The 17,230-nt window shown below is 41.4% G+C and overlaps 1 protein-coding gene across 1 annotated transcript in view; it reads right to left on the reverse strand.

Moving 5' to 3' along the window:
• PTPRK (protein tyrosine phosphatase, receptor type K) overlaps positions 1–17,230 on the reverse strand; it is a 492,629-nt gene that overhangs the window by 124,196 nt on the left and 351,203 nt on the right. The window contains 3 exon segments of the mRNA XM_015416770.1: positions 3,909–4,110; positions 6,552–6,661; positions 12,557–12,859. Coding sequence (XP_015272256.1) covers positions 3,909–4,110; positions 6,552–6,661; positions 12,557–12,859 — 615 coding nt within the window.

The following is a 17,230-nucleotide window of genomic DNA, read 5'->3' on the forward strand; positions in this document are numbered from 1 at the left end:
CATGGCGGGCGCCTCGTCTCCAACCTCTCGGCTGAGAGCGAGACTCCCCCCTCGAGCGCCCTAAAGCGCCCCGGATCCGAGCTCCTCACATCCTGAGGGGCTCGTTCGGGTCTCCGCTCGCGCGGATTCCCTCCTCCACCGCGGGCGGGCGAGACGCCCCTCGGGAGCGACCCAAGGATGCGTCCGCCTTTCGCGGGAGCCAGACCGGAAGCCCATAGCTCAGGAAATTCTAACATATTCAAGAAAAAGTCCACCATCCTCTATGAGCACCCGGTTTTATACTCATTTCAACAATCTTCCTCAGGAGTAGTCCTGTTACGTTAGAAGGTGTCAGCCTCTTGATACAGTTTAACTACCTCTTTTGCTTCCTTCGAATAGTAGCAGTATTAACTTCTTTTTTACTTTCTTCAAATTATTGCAACTTAACTTCTTTTTCAAATTATTCTAAAACAAACATGATTATTTAGAATAAAAAGAAACATGAAGCTGAATGGAAAATAGTTTTGTTCTAATTTATAATTTTTTGAAAATTATAAATTTTTAACTTCAACAATTTTTAACTTACTTCCAAGTTCCATTTCAAATATTTGTACTAGGAGCAAGCCAGTTAATTAATTTCTTAATAGTAGCAAACAGTCCTCTTTTTTATCTGTCTAGAAGCCTTCTTATTTCAAATTGACTGGCAAATGCTCTCTATCTCACGTTGCTGGCTCAGTTGCTCTCCAGTAGATTATAGGAGTAACATTTCCGTCTTCTTTTCTATCTGGCTAAAAGCCTTCTTCTTAAATAAGCTGACAATTGCTCTCCACCTCTCAGGTTGGAACTGAAACTCACAAAAAACTATTCTGATAGATTCCATGCAGCTGCAAGTAATTGTGATTCCAGGAGATCTCCAGTCACCATCTGGAGGTTGGCAATCCTAAAGAAACTTCCAAAGAAATACCTATTAACACCACTAGAAAGGTAACAAAAATTAAAACTGCCTCCTTGTCATCCACAGTCATTAAAAAGCTCCGCCCATTTTATACTGATTTAAAAGAAATGTTCGAGCTCAGTATATGATGAGCCTCCAAAAGCAAAAGTGTTTCAGACTTGCCGAATAAGTACTATGAAGGCCTCCCATCTTACACACACACACATTTGTGCATGGGCACATAGATAGTATAGATAAAAGAGTACTCTTAATTGATCTCATTGATTGTGATACAATATATGCAGAAACATGGGCTTTGAGGCATGCAGGGTTGAAGATATTATGGATTTTATAGGCCAAAATCAGCACCCTGAGTTATTCCTGGAATAAAGAGAAAATGCAGACACTCAAGTACAGGGACAAAGTCAGTTTTCCTCATAAGATGCAGCGGCCACATTTCCTGTTCTGGCTTCAAAGACATCAGTAGAAAATCTTTTTTTAAAAAAAACTCACAGAAACTTTGAGTACTTCTGGCTTTCCTGAGGTGCCAATATTACTGTCAATATGAACAGTTAATTTCAAGCTTTTAACTACCAATAATACATTAAAAAACTCACGAAAATTAGATATTTACTGATGAATTTATGTTTGAAGGACAAAACAAAAAATGATTACAAATATCCAGTATTAAATGACTAATATATTGTGTAACAGTACTCAGTAAATAAGGGGTAACAAAAAGTGTAAACAAAATAATTTATGCTCTATCAAATAAGTGAGAAAGATAGCTGCAGCTTATTTGATTAAAATTAGATTTATATTAGATTTCAATATAAAAAAAAATGTGAAAAAGCTCTCTGAATACCCCGCTCCTCTCTCCCATTGCAAAGCACTTGTGTAACATGGGTTCTACGGTCCAGCACTATCAGGAGGTGGGCTGGCACACTGTGGACCAGCTGAAGCTTTTGATGAAGTGATACAAGAATTCTAGCCCTGCACATACATATGCAAATCAACACTTGTACAGAGGAAATTGCCATGAGCATGATGGTCTCATGGTGGTCTACATGCAACCACAAAGTTACCATACACTTAAGAAACGTACATGTGCAGGCTCCCTCCTTGTGATGGGAATGCTGCTTTTTTTAAACATTTCCAGTCATGAGCAGGCTAGACAAATACACTTTGTATTTGTATATACAAATATGTTCATAGATTCTGTGTTCATAAGCCAGTAATTGCAGTGGCAGTGGGGTGGAGGTGGGGAGATACCACACTTGTTTGAGTTTGTTGAATGATAAATTAATAACTACTCAAACTAAAGGATAAAGTACATTTCAATGGTAGGGAAATAACACTTGTCATCTAACGTACACATGCTTTTCCAGTCAGTTTATCTTCCCTCCGTCTTGGCATCATGAATGGACTCTTCAAGAGTCTTCCAGAAAAAAATAAGACAGCATTACGACTGGGGCCACCAAATAGCAGCCTAACATGGTCTTTTATCAGATTTTGTGGCACCGGAGTCATAGCACCACTGGCCTCAGGGTATTCTGATACCATACATCACTCTTAATAAGGTATAAAGTGCTTCCATACTTCTTTCTGTAATGAACCAATAAGGAATGAGAAGTGAAGACAAGGACTGTATCCAAGATTACTTTCACAAAGATTGTTACAAAATACAGAAATCAAGGCAGACCTTTAGTGTGCAACAGCAGTACCATCAATATTCATGGCAAGGTGCAGAAGCAGACAAAGCAGGTCCATTTTATTAATGTTGAATTAAACTCCTTATAAACATTTATTAAAACTTGAGCTATTAAGTATATTGTATAAAGTAATCTCTTTTAATTAGCAGCATGATCCAAAGTCAAAATGCTCCAAGACAGCAAAACGTCTACTACTTAGGTCCCTGCCACACGGCAGGGAAAAGGACGCTCGAACTGCGGCTAATGTGAGCCTCAGCAAAGTTGAGACGGTGCGGTGGGATCTCATGGATCCCCCGAGCCGCGGCGCCGTCGCTCCCCGGCACAATCAGATGCCGGGGAGAAAGCGACGGTGGGGAGGGGAGCCTGGCGAACTGCGCATGCTCACACATGCGCAGTTCGGCCAGGAGCCGGGGATGCGCCGGTGCAAGGACGCGCCGGTGATCCCATGGTCAGTGTTGCTGCGGCCCTTCGAAAAGACCCACCTTGGTAGGTGGTTCTTTTTTGGTGCGGAGCAGCACTGGAAGGGCCGGATCAGGGACGGAGACGGTACGCTTCCCAGATGTTGTGGTGGGATCGTGCCCGTTTGCTCCGCCCCCGTTCCGTCCCGCTCCCGGTCCTAAAGTCCTCGTATGGACAGGACCTTAGTAGCTCTGCAGAAAACAGCATTAAATCTAATGATGTGGTCAAGAAAACAACACAGTGAATTCATTTCCCGCTACACTGGGAAACATTCATGGTTGCTAAAGAAATTGGAGTTTTCAAAAAGGCACAGAATCTACTGCTAAACTATGAGTGAATCAGTCCTGAGTTTGAATTTACATACCTGCATGACAAAAGTTTACCTATTCTATCTGACCTATAAAGAAAGAATAGCCATCATGGTAAAACTTTATTTTAAAATAAGAATGAGTATTCTAAAATTAGGGATGCCTATTTTTCAGCTTTTATCATTTACCAGTATCATAAAAAATCCATAAACTGCAATCCACCCATGCTGCATAACCTCAAGTGCATAACACTGTGCAAAGCAACTGGGCAACATTGCAAAAGACTGTAAGATCTCGAATAATAGAATAATAGAATAATAGAATAAGTGTATATATCCATTAGTAAAATACCATGAATGTAAAATACCATGTAAACCTGTTCCTATACACTTAATGTCTTCTCTTTATTACAGTCAAAGATGTTTTGTTGTCTTGAATGACTGGAAGGAGAAATAATCTATGCAAAAACTAATTTAACACAATAAAGCTTTTATATGCTTCATTGTTTGCCATTACCTGAGATGTTGGTGGTAATATTAATTGCTGTAGCTGGTCCAAACCCTTTGATCGTGCTAGCCCTTATGTAAAACTGGTAGGTAGTTCCAGGGTGTAGATGGGAAAAGACATGATGTGTACTATTCCAGAGCTTTGCCACAGTTTGAGCAGGCCCGGCCACTGGAACTGCCGGATCAAATGATCTTATACTGCTGTAACTGACCTGTGGAAATAATTTCAGAGATTTAGTAGAATTCTTGGAAATGGCTAATAAGCGAACTGGGTGTTGATACAGAGTCATGATTTCAAAAAGAAGTGCTGGAACTCTCAAGAGGGAAATTAAGTTTTCAATCTGTATACTAAAAACTCGTGAACTTTTAAACATTTTAAAAAGAATTTTGTTGAAGAGGTTCCAGAACTCTGTTCCGGCACGTTCCCCCAGAAAAAACGCCCTGGATTTGACGGGACAGGGACACACCAGTCTTTCCATTTTATTCCCAATAAGATCAGTGATTTATCTCACACAGAGCTGTCGGGAGTAGAATGGAAAGGATTCCTCTTAACTGGTATAATACACAGCTCTCTAAACTGATCCTACACAACTGGTGATCCACAAAGCAGAATAGAGCAAACTAGCAAAATACTGTTTTTCCCCCCAGTATGTGTGTGTGTGGGGACCATATTTGTATGTTTATTACAGTCCCAGGAAGGAAACGTAACAGGAGATTATGAGTCCATGTCACCATTCAGGGCTGGTGAACTTGTGTTCAGATGAGTGAGTCACAAATTATGCAGGTCTGCTCTGACCTCTCTACAATGCTAGAAGTCACCATGTGAAGGTACTGAGAATCTTACTTGCTTTGTTAACCGCAAGAAGCAGTTTAGCCTATATTTCCTTAATTCCATTATTTCAGTTAAAAGAATTCTATTATATAAAAGGGTAAAATATTGATTAATGTTCAAGCCCTATAGCATAGTCCATACCCACTGGAAACAACAGCATTTAAAACACTGATGGAATAAACAGAAGTCAGTATATGCGAAGTCATGTATACATGGTTACTGAAACATTTAAGTGACACCCTTAGGCATTTCATTTGTTTCTTAAGCAGAAAAGTAGTATTGTCAAGGTTTTTCAGTTCTGAATAATGATAGATGCACAGGAAATTGGGTGCAAAATTATTGTTTTTCCTTCCTTCCCCAAGGGCTCATGCATCAAGCAAATGTGGTTTTTTAAAATTAAACCCCCAGAATTTGCATTTAGAGTTTCTTGAAAGGAAAAAGAAAGCGTTACCTTGAAGCCTAGAAATGTCAGATTTCTATTAATAAATTCTTACATATATCACTGGTAGCCTTCACTGCACAGGGCTCCATTAAATCATGATATTGGAAGACAATAAATTAATGATAAAAGATTTAAATCAGAACTGCACATTTGAGCCTTGGATTTCATCATTTATTAAAAGCACGCAGTAGTACTGCCTTGGCAAGAGCAAGGCTTTATCATGACTCAATTACACTGAATTCTTAACTTTTAATCATTATAGTAATTCTATTGTTCAGTAATTTAATCTTAATCAGAAGAGTACATCTGTGCAAAGCTTACTGGCACAAACAGGGTTCAAGCTCATAGGGCAGCCTGGATGGGAAGGGGCTCATGAGGCAAATGCAGTATTGAAAATCAATATCGCAGCTTCGTTTATGTCATTACATAGTGTGTTTTGTAGATCAAAAAGAACTTTTTAAAAGTGTTATATTATATTTAACATTTGAGAATCAACACAAGAACTGATTGCTATAAAAATAAAGACAAAACAGAGCGGTGGTGGATACAACACCAGGACTCCCTCCTTCTCAGCCCCCCACATGGTCCAGCCCAGCATCCACCAGGCCCAGGGGGATTACAGATGGACCTTTAAAGATTCTCAGATCAGCCAGCTGATCAATGGCAGCTGGCCTTTTAAGAGTCAGGCAGCCACTGACAACTGGCCTGTGACAGCCATCTGTCTGGCAATTGACTGTTGGGAAGCTCCGCCCTTGGGTTGGGAAAGAGGAATAATGGGGCATGCATTGCTTGGAAGATACTATCAGTTTCTCACAGGCCTGGCCACACACCTATAGGGTTCCTCGGTAGAGTGAGGCCACTGGGCACGCCCAAGGCTTGGTAGAGCCTCCAAAATGATGGAGAGAAGAGGTTAGTGAGGACGGACCAACACTGATCCCCAGCTCAGAAGCAGAACTAGAGGAGAGCAGGTGGAATAGAATGGTACTCAATCCTTGCTGCTCTCTGTTTGAGACCACAGGAAGGCACATCAGCCAAATTAGGCACTGATGCATGATGGCTGGGGCCTGGGATCCTGCAAGTGGCAATGAATTTTCAGGCCTTGTTTTGGGTATGGTTTTGCAGTATTTGTACTGGGGACCATTTTGAGACTATCGTAATATACCAGGAACAAGTGGAATATCAACATTTGCTAGGCAAACCTGCAGTAAAGCAGAGAGCTTCTGGGTAGCTCTACAAATTATAGCATCTGCCTAACATCCCAGTGGGTTCTCCACATAAATGCTAATCACAGTACTGAAGATCCATGTGCCACCAATAGGATTCTCAGGTAAAAAGTTATGAAGCCTTGACACTATTTTATTCCATTGTTCTTTCAATACCTCATACTGTGTGATGATACCATTTGGATCCACAGGTTCTTTCCAGTTTAGGAAGATCTTGTCTTCAAAAGGAGTTCCCTTTAATGATTTTGCAGGTACAGGACCAGGCACTGCAATGAACAGAGTTGCATATATGAGAAAACAACTGCCAAAAATCAATACTACCAATCACCACTTTAATGCATATTGGTCAGGGGTCGTTTGGTAGAAAAAGAGCTAGGGGAACTCATTAGCATAACTCATTAGCATACGCCACACCCCTGACATCACCGGAAGTGTGTCATAAGGCCACACCCCCTGACATCACCGGAAGTGTGTCATAAGGCCACACACCCCATCCCCAACGGTCCCGGCCGCCGGCGGCCTTGCAGCTCCACTGCTGAGCCCCATGAGGGGCCCGGCGGTGGACCTGCAAGGCCGGCGGGAGTGCAAGGAAGCCCCGCGAAGGCCCTCCCTGGCCCCAGGCAGGCAGGGGTGGAGAGAGGCAGGAAGGAAGCAACTTACCCTCCCTCTTCTCCTGCCTCCTCCTGGCTGAATAAGGGCCGGAAGTGGGGCGGCCGGAAGCAGGGGGCGGGGCTTCGTCATGTGACCCACCCCCCGTACCTCACCCAGGGGAACTGCGATCCCCCGCGATCCCCCCCGAAATGACCTCTGATATTGGTTTAGAAATATATCAAAAGAAAAAGAATAAACACTTTGGCCAACAGCATGTCTTAGCACTTTCTGTGTAAAGGACTCTAGACAAGCCAAAACATTTGCCACAAGTAGAACCCATTCTCACTAATGAAAGCGTAGACTACTTTAATGGAACTAAGTGTTACAAACTCACATCCTTTTCATGTTTGTGGTTTAAAATTTAGGTAGGAGAAGAAAAGAAACTCAAGTGAACTAGATGTCCCTGTCTCTATTTCTAGGTGGACCACTTTGTTTTTCTTTTCAGGGCTAACAAAAACAGGGGGGGGGGGTCCACCGATTCAGGGATGGAAGAATTACACCCTCTACCTCCCTAGATGTCCCTAATCCAAATTGTGCCTGACTCCTAGCTTTAAAAAGACTCTCACTGATCCCCATCTCAGCCTTAAGAAGATTAAAAAGTAAGGGACGAACTTAAGAAATCTCTGAGAAACAAGTTACATCTATTCAAGCACTGAAACTTATACTTGCCTAGCCTTTTAAATTAGTTTTCCCCACACTCCAAGCCAACACGCAATGAGTTTCACATATGACATTTCCCGAAGATTTATTTTGAAAACATATTGCCATTCTTTAATGGATAGAAATAAATTAAAATCACTGCATCAAAGGAAATAACATACACTAGTGGCATTAGGAAGGAGCAAGATTTATTTTAGACTGTGCAAAACCATAAATAATAAGCTGCCCCTGGGGAAAATAACTTAATTTGATGAATTAGAAATAAATTCATAATGTAAAAAGAATACAGATACATAGATGAGATTCAAAGTCTCAATTTCCATACAATATATTCATTCAGTAGTCAAATGAAGACGGCTACACTTTACTTCATAATACTGACAAAAACTCTAGAGCAAACTGAGGCTGATATGCCATGACAGCCTCTTTTCACTGGTTTGTGGCACTTGCTGATGTGCTTTAGGCATCATTATGTTTTCTACGGGACTGCTCTATGTTTTCTTTTGTCTGTGGCTCAAATGAAGAATACATTGCACAAAGTATGATCCAAGTGATACAGTTCCTTCGGCTGCTGAATGTGCACATTATGGAATGCAATGAAATGTGTCTAGCAAGTGAGCGTGGCTATGTACCATGCACATGGCACACACTCAGTCATTTAAAGGCTGTAAGCCTAAAGAGCTTTGGGACCACATACAGGACTCTTGCATTGGACGGCCTTCATAGGCTAATGGAACTAGAATAGTACAAATAGAACTGGCTGTATAGTTCAGGCGTTTACAGGAAATTCAACCATGCCACTATCATGTGTTTGCCCTTCAGATCTGTTTTAATTTCCAACATTCTGTCAAGATCTAGATCTTGTTCTATGCCCAATCAGGTCTGTTCTTACCAAAAGAAAACAGCCCCTTCTGCATCTAGGCCCTCTCCCCTTTTACTTGGCTACTCCTTTATTCATCTTCTTATCTCACTACCTATCAGGTCCATGCTTTTGTCTCACTGTCTGGAGCCTTTGTAACATGTCTCTCTCCCACTTGCCCACACTATATTTTGTTCACTCCTAATCTCATGTGCTATGAGTTTTTAGAGTTCTTCTCTGATTAACTATTTTTTTGCCTTAATTATGCTTTCATTCCTACTGTCCATTCTTCCTCCAGGCTACTTGTCTTCAGAATACCTGCCCTTAACTTCATATGGAACCTAGGACGTCATCTCAGTCTCAGCATGTCTTAGGTGAGGTTTTAATATTTAATATTAACCAAACTGCCAACTTTCTCTCCCTCAGAGCCCTGGGATTCCACGCATTCCTGTTCTTTGAACATTCCAAACTATTACAACATGCTATTTACATAATCACCAAAGCTTTCATTGCCACAGCACAATACAACATTATGGACTGAATTCTATTGAGAAGATCTCCATGCACAAGAATGGAGCCAATTTCCAACAATCACTCCCTAATGCAGCAGATCTTCTTACTGCCCCTTTATGCTTTTTCAGGGGCTCCACCATACTACAGGAGCAACATTTTGTGCTGCAGCAGGGACACTGCACTTCTGTGAACTTAGGTTTTAGATGGGATCCAACCCATAGGAATAAATGTGAGATTATGAGACTTTTAGATACAACTGTGATCAGTTTAGCTCTTTAGTCCCTGTTTAAACAAACACACAAAAACTATGGGGAGTCTTCAAGTCTGATTTTTATTATGACATGGTTTAAGAGGCAACAGACTGTTTTATTAGGAAAAGTGCACTGGGAAGAATGTTAATTAAACATATATTTAGGATTATTCAAATTAACGAAGTGGGAGCTAACAACAAAATACACTGTGCCAGGTTAAGTTACAAGAAAAGACAAAGTAAATGTCAACACACAGGCCTTTTAAAAAGGAGCCCATTGAAGGCAATTGCCCCAAACTTCACACCTGGAGGGGAGAACATCAGCACTAACAGTATTGGCCCTGCTCACAAGTGAGCACAGTTTTCACTCTTCCTTTTAAAAACACATGCATTGAGTAATTCCCACATTATATTCAACACATGTACAGATGAATGTGTGATACAAATTACACATTTATCCAGGTACTGGTCCCTGGTTTTAACCACAAAGTGGACATGCATTGTTTCTATCTTACAAAAAGATGTATGCATGTACATGCAGGAGGTAGATGAGTTCACTGTAGTAGCACATGATCAGCAGCAAATTCAGCCCTTTGGTTTACTTTGCCTTTCATTTACTGGGCCTTTGACTTTGGTGGAGGTGGATGCTTTTAATAGTCCTAGATGACTAACAATTTTGATATACATCTCAGTAGTTTCTTCTCACAGTTCTAGGAGATACCAATAATGTGGCTGGAGGGAGCTAGTAAATATTCCTTGTTATTGTTAGCTAGGTTAATAACTCTATTAACCTAGCTAACAATAACAAGGAATATTTACTAGCTCAACTCATTATTTATTTATTTGATTTGATTTATACCTTGCCCTCCCTACCAAGGGATGAGTAGGGAGACTCTACTCATCTGATAGACTGTGTCCCCCTCCCTTTTTTTTTTTTGGGTCAGAAGTCCATTAACTTGAGGTTCAAAACCCACAAATAAACATCAGCCTTTCTGACTAGCACCACTACCATCTCATGGTTTGCCATAATGTTTGAAAAGGAGGCCGTGGGGGGGGGCTTATCTCGGAAGGACTGATTGTTGCAGATATTTGTTCCAGTCCTCAGATCTCCTATCCATATGAGAACATTTCACTTCAGTGAAAAAAAGAGAAATCTACACATATGGGGTTGGGTAGAGATTAACTTTTTGATTCACACAGGGCACTTTGTCAGTGGAACAGAACACCCGCCCCCCACCAGGGCAGCCCACAGATCGATCCAAAACATAGTTTCTGGAAGACAATAGACATTCAGGAACATTACAAGAGGTAAGTCAGGGATCTGAAGCAGAAAGAGAGGATTAGTGGAAATTACCCCACTCGTTCCATTATCAAAAAATGTATTCTGTACCCAACCCATATCCTTCAGATTAAATGCACTTCTGAGAACATGAATGTTCAATATGGGAATCTGGTTCTTTGAAAGGCTTTAATATATATTTATTTATATTTATTTATAATTTCAACTAATAGCCCTCCCTCCCCGCAATGCAGGCTCAGGGCGGCTCACAAATAGGCATACACCAACACATAAAACAGTTAAAACCATAAAAACCATTATTACAAAATTACAGCATGTTAAGTGCTCTAGATGTTCTAAAACGAAGACTTTCATCAAGATGGCGTGTCTTAGATGGTATATCCACTCAGTGTTATCAGCTCCACGTGGCGCTGTCGTTAAATATATATATATACATTTTCAAATTCTGCTGTTGCATTTTAGATATGTAGTTAGTTGCAAACTCAACTACATGAACATGATTTCAAATCTATATAATTTCCACCTAATTAGGAACTTCATATAATGCCATTTTAACTTACTAAAGATTCATAAAGAATCATTTAAAGAGCTGTGTAACATCTAAAACATCTTTTAAAAAGGTAAAGGTAAAGGTTCCCTTGCTCGAAAGCCAGTCGAATCCGACTCTAGGGTTGCGGTGCTCATCTCCGTTTCAAAGCCGAAGAGCCAGCGCTGTCCGAAGACGTTTCCGTGGTCATGTGGCCGGCATGACTAAACACCAAGGCGAACGGAACGCTGTTACCTTCCCACCGAAGTGGTACCTATTTATCTACTTGCAATTTCTTGCTTTCGAACTGCTAGGTTGGCAGGAGCTGGAACTAGAGACAGGAGCTTACCCTGTCTTGCGGCACCTGGGGCTTGAACCGCTGAACTACTGACCTTCCACAGCCTGCAGTTCAGCGTCTTAACCACTTGAGCCACCGCAGCTCCAAAACATCTTTTACTTTTCCTCAAATAAGGTAAATGAATCAACACTATTGCTATAATTTAATAAAAGAAGCACTAAGAAACAAGCAGATGTAATTAAAGCTGTAAAAATACACAACCAAAGAACACTCAGTCTTGCATACAAGTTTGTAATAGACAAACTCCTAAATATATTGTTATATATTGTGTAGTAATTAGAGGACCTGGGAGACTTTGGGTCTGAGATGTTAAACACAAGTTGGGTTGGGGGAACCCCCAACCCAAATTACGTTTAACGTATGACACAGCACTTATCTTCAAAATGGTATGTGGGGAAATCAGCTCCTGAACACACCTGAAGGCAGGAGAGGATTTGTCATTCACTCCATTCCACCCAGTACACTTTTAAAGACAGAAAAGGGTCATTGCAGGTGGTGGTCTCTTTGTCTTATTGATGGTTCCATGTGGGGGACAGGCTGTTTGTCTTACTATTTGCCACTATATGTAATTATGATCAATTTTGGGGGTTACCTGGGTTTAATTTTAATCAGTGTCATCAATGGTAATATGAAACACTAAACCTGGATAAAGAGAGTATTGGGTTTTGTAAGCAACAGAGGAAGAGGGTGGGAATGGTAATGGGAAAATGCATTTGAGCATATTATTGCCAATCCATTAAACTTGGTTCCTTTTGTTCCTGTCTTCATCTCTTTCTTCTGATTGGTTTTACAAATAGAACATTTTAAAAAGCACATGCAAGATAGCTACTTTGATGTGTTGATATGTCTGTCATTTTTTTATGAGCACCACCTCAGAATGCCAAATGAAGTTTTAAAAACATAGTAATTCACAGACTAGTGCAAACACCCAACTCAAATAATCATCATCAACTAGAAAGAAGCAGTGTAATGAACAATCCTCTTCACCATCATCCCCCCCCCCACCTAAGCAATAGTGTACAGTTAAGAAGAGCTTGAACTTACCATCTTCATCTGTTTGGATAATCGTCTCTTCACTTTCTTTTCTTCCTTCGGGATTAGTTAGGATCATTTTAAGGCTCACATTTGTGTAAGGAGGCAGATGATTAACAATGTGCTGGGGCGCTTTGGGATCCATATCCAAGCAGTCTGCCTTGCTTTCATTATGGCCCCGGAAGTAATGGTAACAAATTGTGACGTTAAATGTGTGGCAGCGAGTAATGTTGTAACCCAAGGACTCCCAATCCACAGCAATACGTCGGGCCTGGATCTCAGCAATCTTCAGTGTTTTCGGTGTTCTCATGGGCTCTGAAAAAAGAACATGACCACACTCTCAATGATGATTCATTCAGAAATATCCTAGCACAAAAAAGTCACACCAAAAATTGTACACAAGTCACTGGAGATTGGATCTAGAACATCCACGAGGAATCCTGCCTTGGTCTGCACCCCAAAAAACACTTGTATTTCTTTCTGCTATTACTTTTGTGTATGTTCAAAAACACATTTACAAATATTGAAATAAAATGTTAATTAACTGACAGTTTTGACTAATTCAACGTATTTGAGAATGCAGACAGCACATGCAATGCAAGCAACCAAAGACCACCACAGCTGTTGCTATGCTTCCCTCTGTTTAGTACTTGCCTTGTACGCACATTAAATTTGAGAAAATTGGATAATATATCACCCTGGTGAGGAGTCAACGTGCTCTGCACTGTGATTTATCATGCCACCAAGCAATGCTGCTTACTAATTACACTAATTGCTCTACTAAACTAGCAGTAACCAAAATGATACAGATATTAATTAAAATTTATTATTTGAGTAACGAAGTTATTCATCCACAACAGAAAGCCAAGAAATATTACGAAATCAGTTTGAAATATCTAACCATTGTGCTATTACATTGAGCCCCAAATAAACCATTAGAGATACCTTAGCTGGCAAAGCAGTGCACTGTCACCCAAGCTTATCTGATAACATGTGCACAGATCTCCATTTGGCTGGAAAACACGAATGTAACTTGTTTTACTTCCAGGACAGGCATCAATCTATCACTTGTCTCCCCAGTGCATTCATCCCTCATGCAAGACTAACTTTATAGTCTGACTTAATTAAAATGATTGCACAATGAAAATCATGACCATGACCACACATACCAGAGATTCCCTAGAAATACCCTCAAGGCAAGCTTTCTATACTTCCTTATATTTATTTATCACATCAGGTTATGGGTTGCGTACTTTAGAACAGCCTTCAGATCTAATACAGCAACACATGATCAAATAAGATAAATGCTTCTTTACATTCAAAAGGTTTCACTGTCTTCAGAACATTCCTTTCCCAAGCTAAAAATCCTAACTAAGCAAACAACACAAGGTACAGATGGCATCACCAAATGGGGACTCCATTAAATGTGTTCAAGCATACAGTTTATAAGACAATGCAAACATTGAACAATCTCCCCCATACTTAATCTGTGCAATACACTTATAGATTGTCAAATACAAGTGTTCTTTGGAATTAAAGTGCTATCCAGGGGCTAATGTTCTTACTGTTTATAATGACCCGTTTTCCATGAATATTTTAATGTACATGAGCAGACCTTGGCAGTTTAATATAGATAGCTTTATATCTTGGAGGTATTCTTCTTTTAGGGGATGATTAAAGATTGTAATAAACCTGTTTTGATGAACATGGAAGAACCTCGGCACATATTTGCCATCATAATGCACCAGCCATAGGCAAGATCTGGTATAACTGAGCCAAAATCCCAGGGGTGCTTGTTAGTTCTGGGGGAGTAAGGAAGGGTGAGGAGCAGTACAGTCCACCTGTTGCCTTGTGACCCATTGCTGTTAACAGTAGAAGGAACAAATGGGGTCTCTTGCAGTGTTCCCTCTAAGCTGAGTTAGTGTGAGCTAGCTCACAGTTTTTTAGCCTCCGGCTCACACATCTTTGTCTAAGCTCAGGAAGGATGGCTCCAGAGCAAGCTAATTTATGCAGTAGCCAAACTGCTCACTCACAACTTTAATGCCAGTAGCTCACAAAGCAGAATGCTTGCTCACAAGACTTAGCTTAGAGGGAGCATTGGTCTCTTGCCTCATGCAGTGCATCTGACACTAGGTTGCATCTGTTAAGAGAAACTAGAAATGGTTCCATCCACAAAACACCCCCACTGCAATTCTGCCTGAAAGGAATGCTGTGGCTCAAATATATTTTGGGAAGAACTGACAAGCTAGGGTCCTGCAAAAAAGCAAAACAAAACACTGGAGGGATTAACAATTTGGAAATTCAGCTCCCTCCAATCTCCCTTACTAATATGCAGAAATCCCTTTGTAGTATGGGGTGGTCTCCTTGTGCTGCTTTTGTAGTTAGGGTTGCCAACCTCAATGTAGGGCCTTGAGATATCTCAGAATTGGCACTGATCTCCAGACAACAGAGATCAGGTTCCTTGGAGAAAATGGCTGCTTTGGAGGGTGCACTCTATGGCATTATACCCTGCTAAGGCCCCTCCCCAAACCCTGCCCCCCTAAGGAATTTCCCAACCCAAAGTTGGCAACCCTATGTAATGGTAAGCCTGCCTGTTGGGGACCAGAGCCTGGGAGGGTCTTGCCTTCCAGCTTCTGCCCTTTCCAACATGCCTATGAGCAATACCACAGCACTGGAAAGAAGTGAGGTATTTCTTCACCATGGTTCCCTCTCTCACGGGCCTCTGCCTACCCTCTGGCTTTCAGGGCAAGACTCAGTCTTCTTCCTCCATGGCTGTCTCCAGATGGGCCTTATAAAAAAGTTCCCTGGGCTCCCACCAAGCACCCCAAGTCCCTGTAGTGCCTGGCCTCCTGGCCAAAGGTCTGTTGTCTCTCCATCCTCTCTAGTCCGTCATTTCCCCTCTTTAAAATCCTCTACTAGGCCCTCCTCCTCAGGGCTAGGACCCATCCCATATTTCCTCAAGCTGTTTCTTGGCCGCTGGGTCTTCTGCCTGCTCCAGGGAGTCCCCAGAAGTTGCCCTTCCTTTTTCCAGCTTCCTGTTGCCACCCAGCTGCCCACTGCAGGGGTTGTTCCACTTCCCCTCCCTTGCTCATTCTCTGGCAGCCAAGGATGGCCATCCAAGGGCTCCTGCTGTAGGAGGCTGCCCAGCACTGCCATGGCAGGCTCACCAAGCTCTTCAGAAGGAGGTAAGTGCCAGGGCAGGAGGGGTTCCATCCCTGGACAGTAATCAACATAAGGGCTAATCAGTTTACATTTATAAAGAGTGAGGGGCTTCAGACTGTCACTATTTGAAAACATTTGTGGTTACTCCCAAGTCAGAACATTATTAAGCCTCCTGCTTGCTTTACACCTGATATTAAAAGGCCACTGTTGAATCTTAGGGCAAAACTGCTTACAAAACTGCTTGGAATATAACAAGCGCACCTTGGCACTGGAAGGCACATTAAAGGCATTCTTTAGGCACCTGCCGGAAAAGGAAAAGAAAGGTCTAGATTTCTCCCTACAAATGCTCACCAGTGGCAGAGATTAACCAATTTTTGTGAAGACTGAGATGGTCATTAAAGTCTGCAGTGCCTTTCAACAGCTTTGGTAAACTCTGCCAACTGTCCCGCTGCTGCTGAAAATGACGTTTTAAAATGCAATTCTGCTCTCTTCTCAGAGCAACATTCATAACATGGTCTCCAGAGATCAGGTTCAATTGTTTTAAACTGCTGCACCACAAAGCCTCCATCTGTAAAGACTCAGTAGAAAGTAATCTCCTAATAATTATGTTTTCAGATAAGAGGTCGCTAGATTGTTTAGTAAATTCCAAAAACTTAATTGCATTGCATTAAGAATAATTTCATTCAACACAGGCAGAGAACTAACATGCCCCAGTTATTATTCATTAGGGCTTCACTGCCCGATGGAACACTAGCTAAACCCTCTAGCAACTCAATTCCCACTGAGGGGTTTTCCTAGATGCAAGCTGTGCTTCCAAGGTGCATCAAGGTATTCTTTTTATTATTTCCATCTTCACAGAGACTCAAATTTCCGTCCCCCCCCCAACCAAAATTTCTAATTAAATTTAAAGAATGCCTGTTCCATCATCTATGCATGAGGAACTAAAAAAGAAGCCAGCTCATTATGAACTCAGACAGTTTCTATACATTGGAGCATTGCAGTTTCTAATGCCTAGGGGTTCACAAAGTAATTCAGCATGATTCATATATCTTGTACACAGCAAATAATCTTACTGCTTTAAAATATGTTGTACAATCAGGACCGTGTCCTGATCTTTAGCTCATTAATGGGAAGAAAGCAAGCCTGCAGCAGAAATTTTATGGTGAAGGGTCATGAGTACACTGGGTTGGTGACTGCCAAGCCTCATCATCCTAAATCCTGAGACTCACTGGGCAGGACATGAGATCATGGAGAGCCAGCGTGGTGTAGTGGTTATGAGTGGTGGGTTTGATTCCCCAATCCTCCACATGAAGCCTGATGGGTGACCTTGGGCCAGTCACAGTTCTCTCAGAACTCTCTCAGCCCCACCTACCTCACAAGGTGCCTGTTGTGGGGAGGGGAAGGTAAGGAGATTGTAAACTGCTTTGAGACTCCTTATATCCCTAGGTATGTACCACATGGTATCTTCACGTAGTTACAACCAATTGTTTTGAAGAGATGAGTTCTTTAGATGACAAAAAATAA

Source organism: Gekko japonicus, unplaced genomic scaffold (genome assembly GCF_001447785.1).
Source record: "Gekko japonicus isolate JY-2015 unplaced genomic scaffold, Gekko_japonicus_V1.1 scaffold92, whole genome shotgun sequence".
Lineage (NCBI taxonomy): Eukaryota > Metazoa > Chordata > Lepidosauria > Squamata > Gekkonidae > Gekko > Gekko japonicus.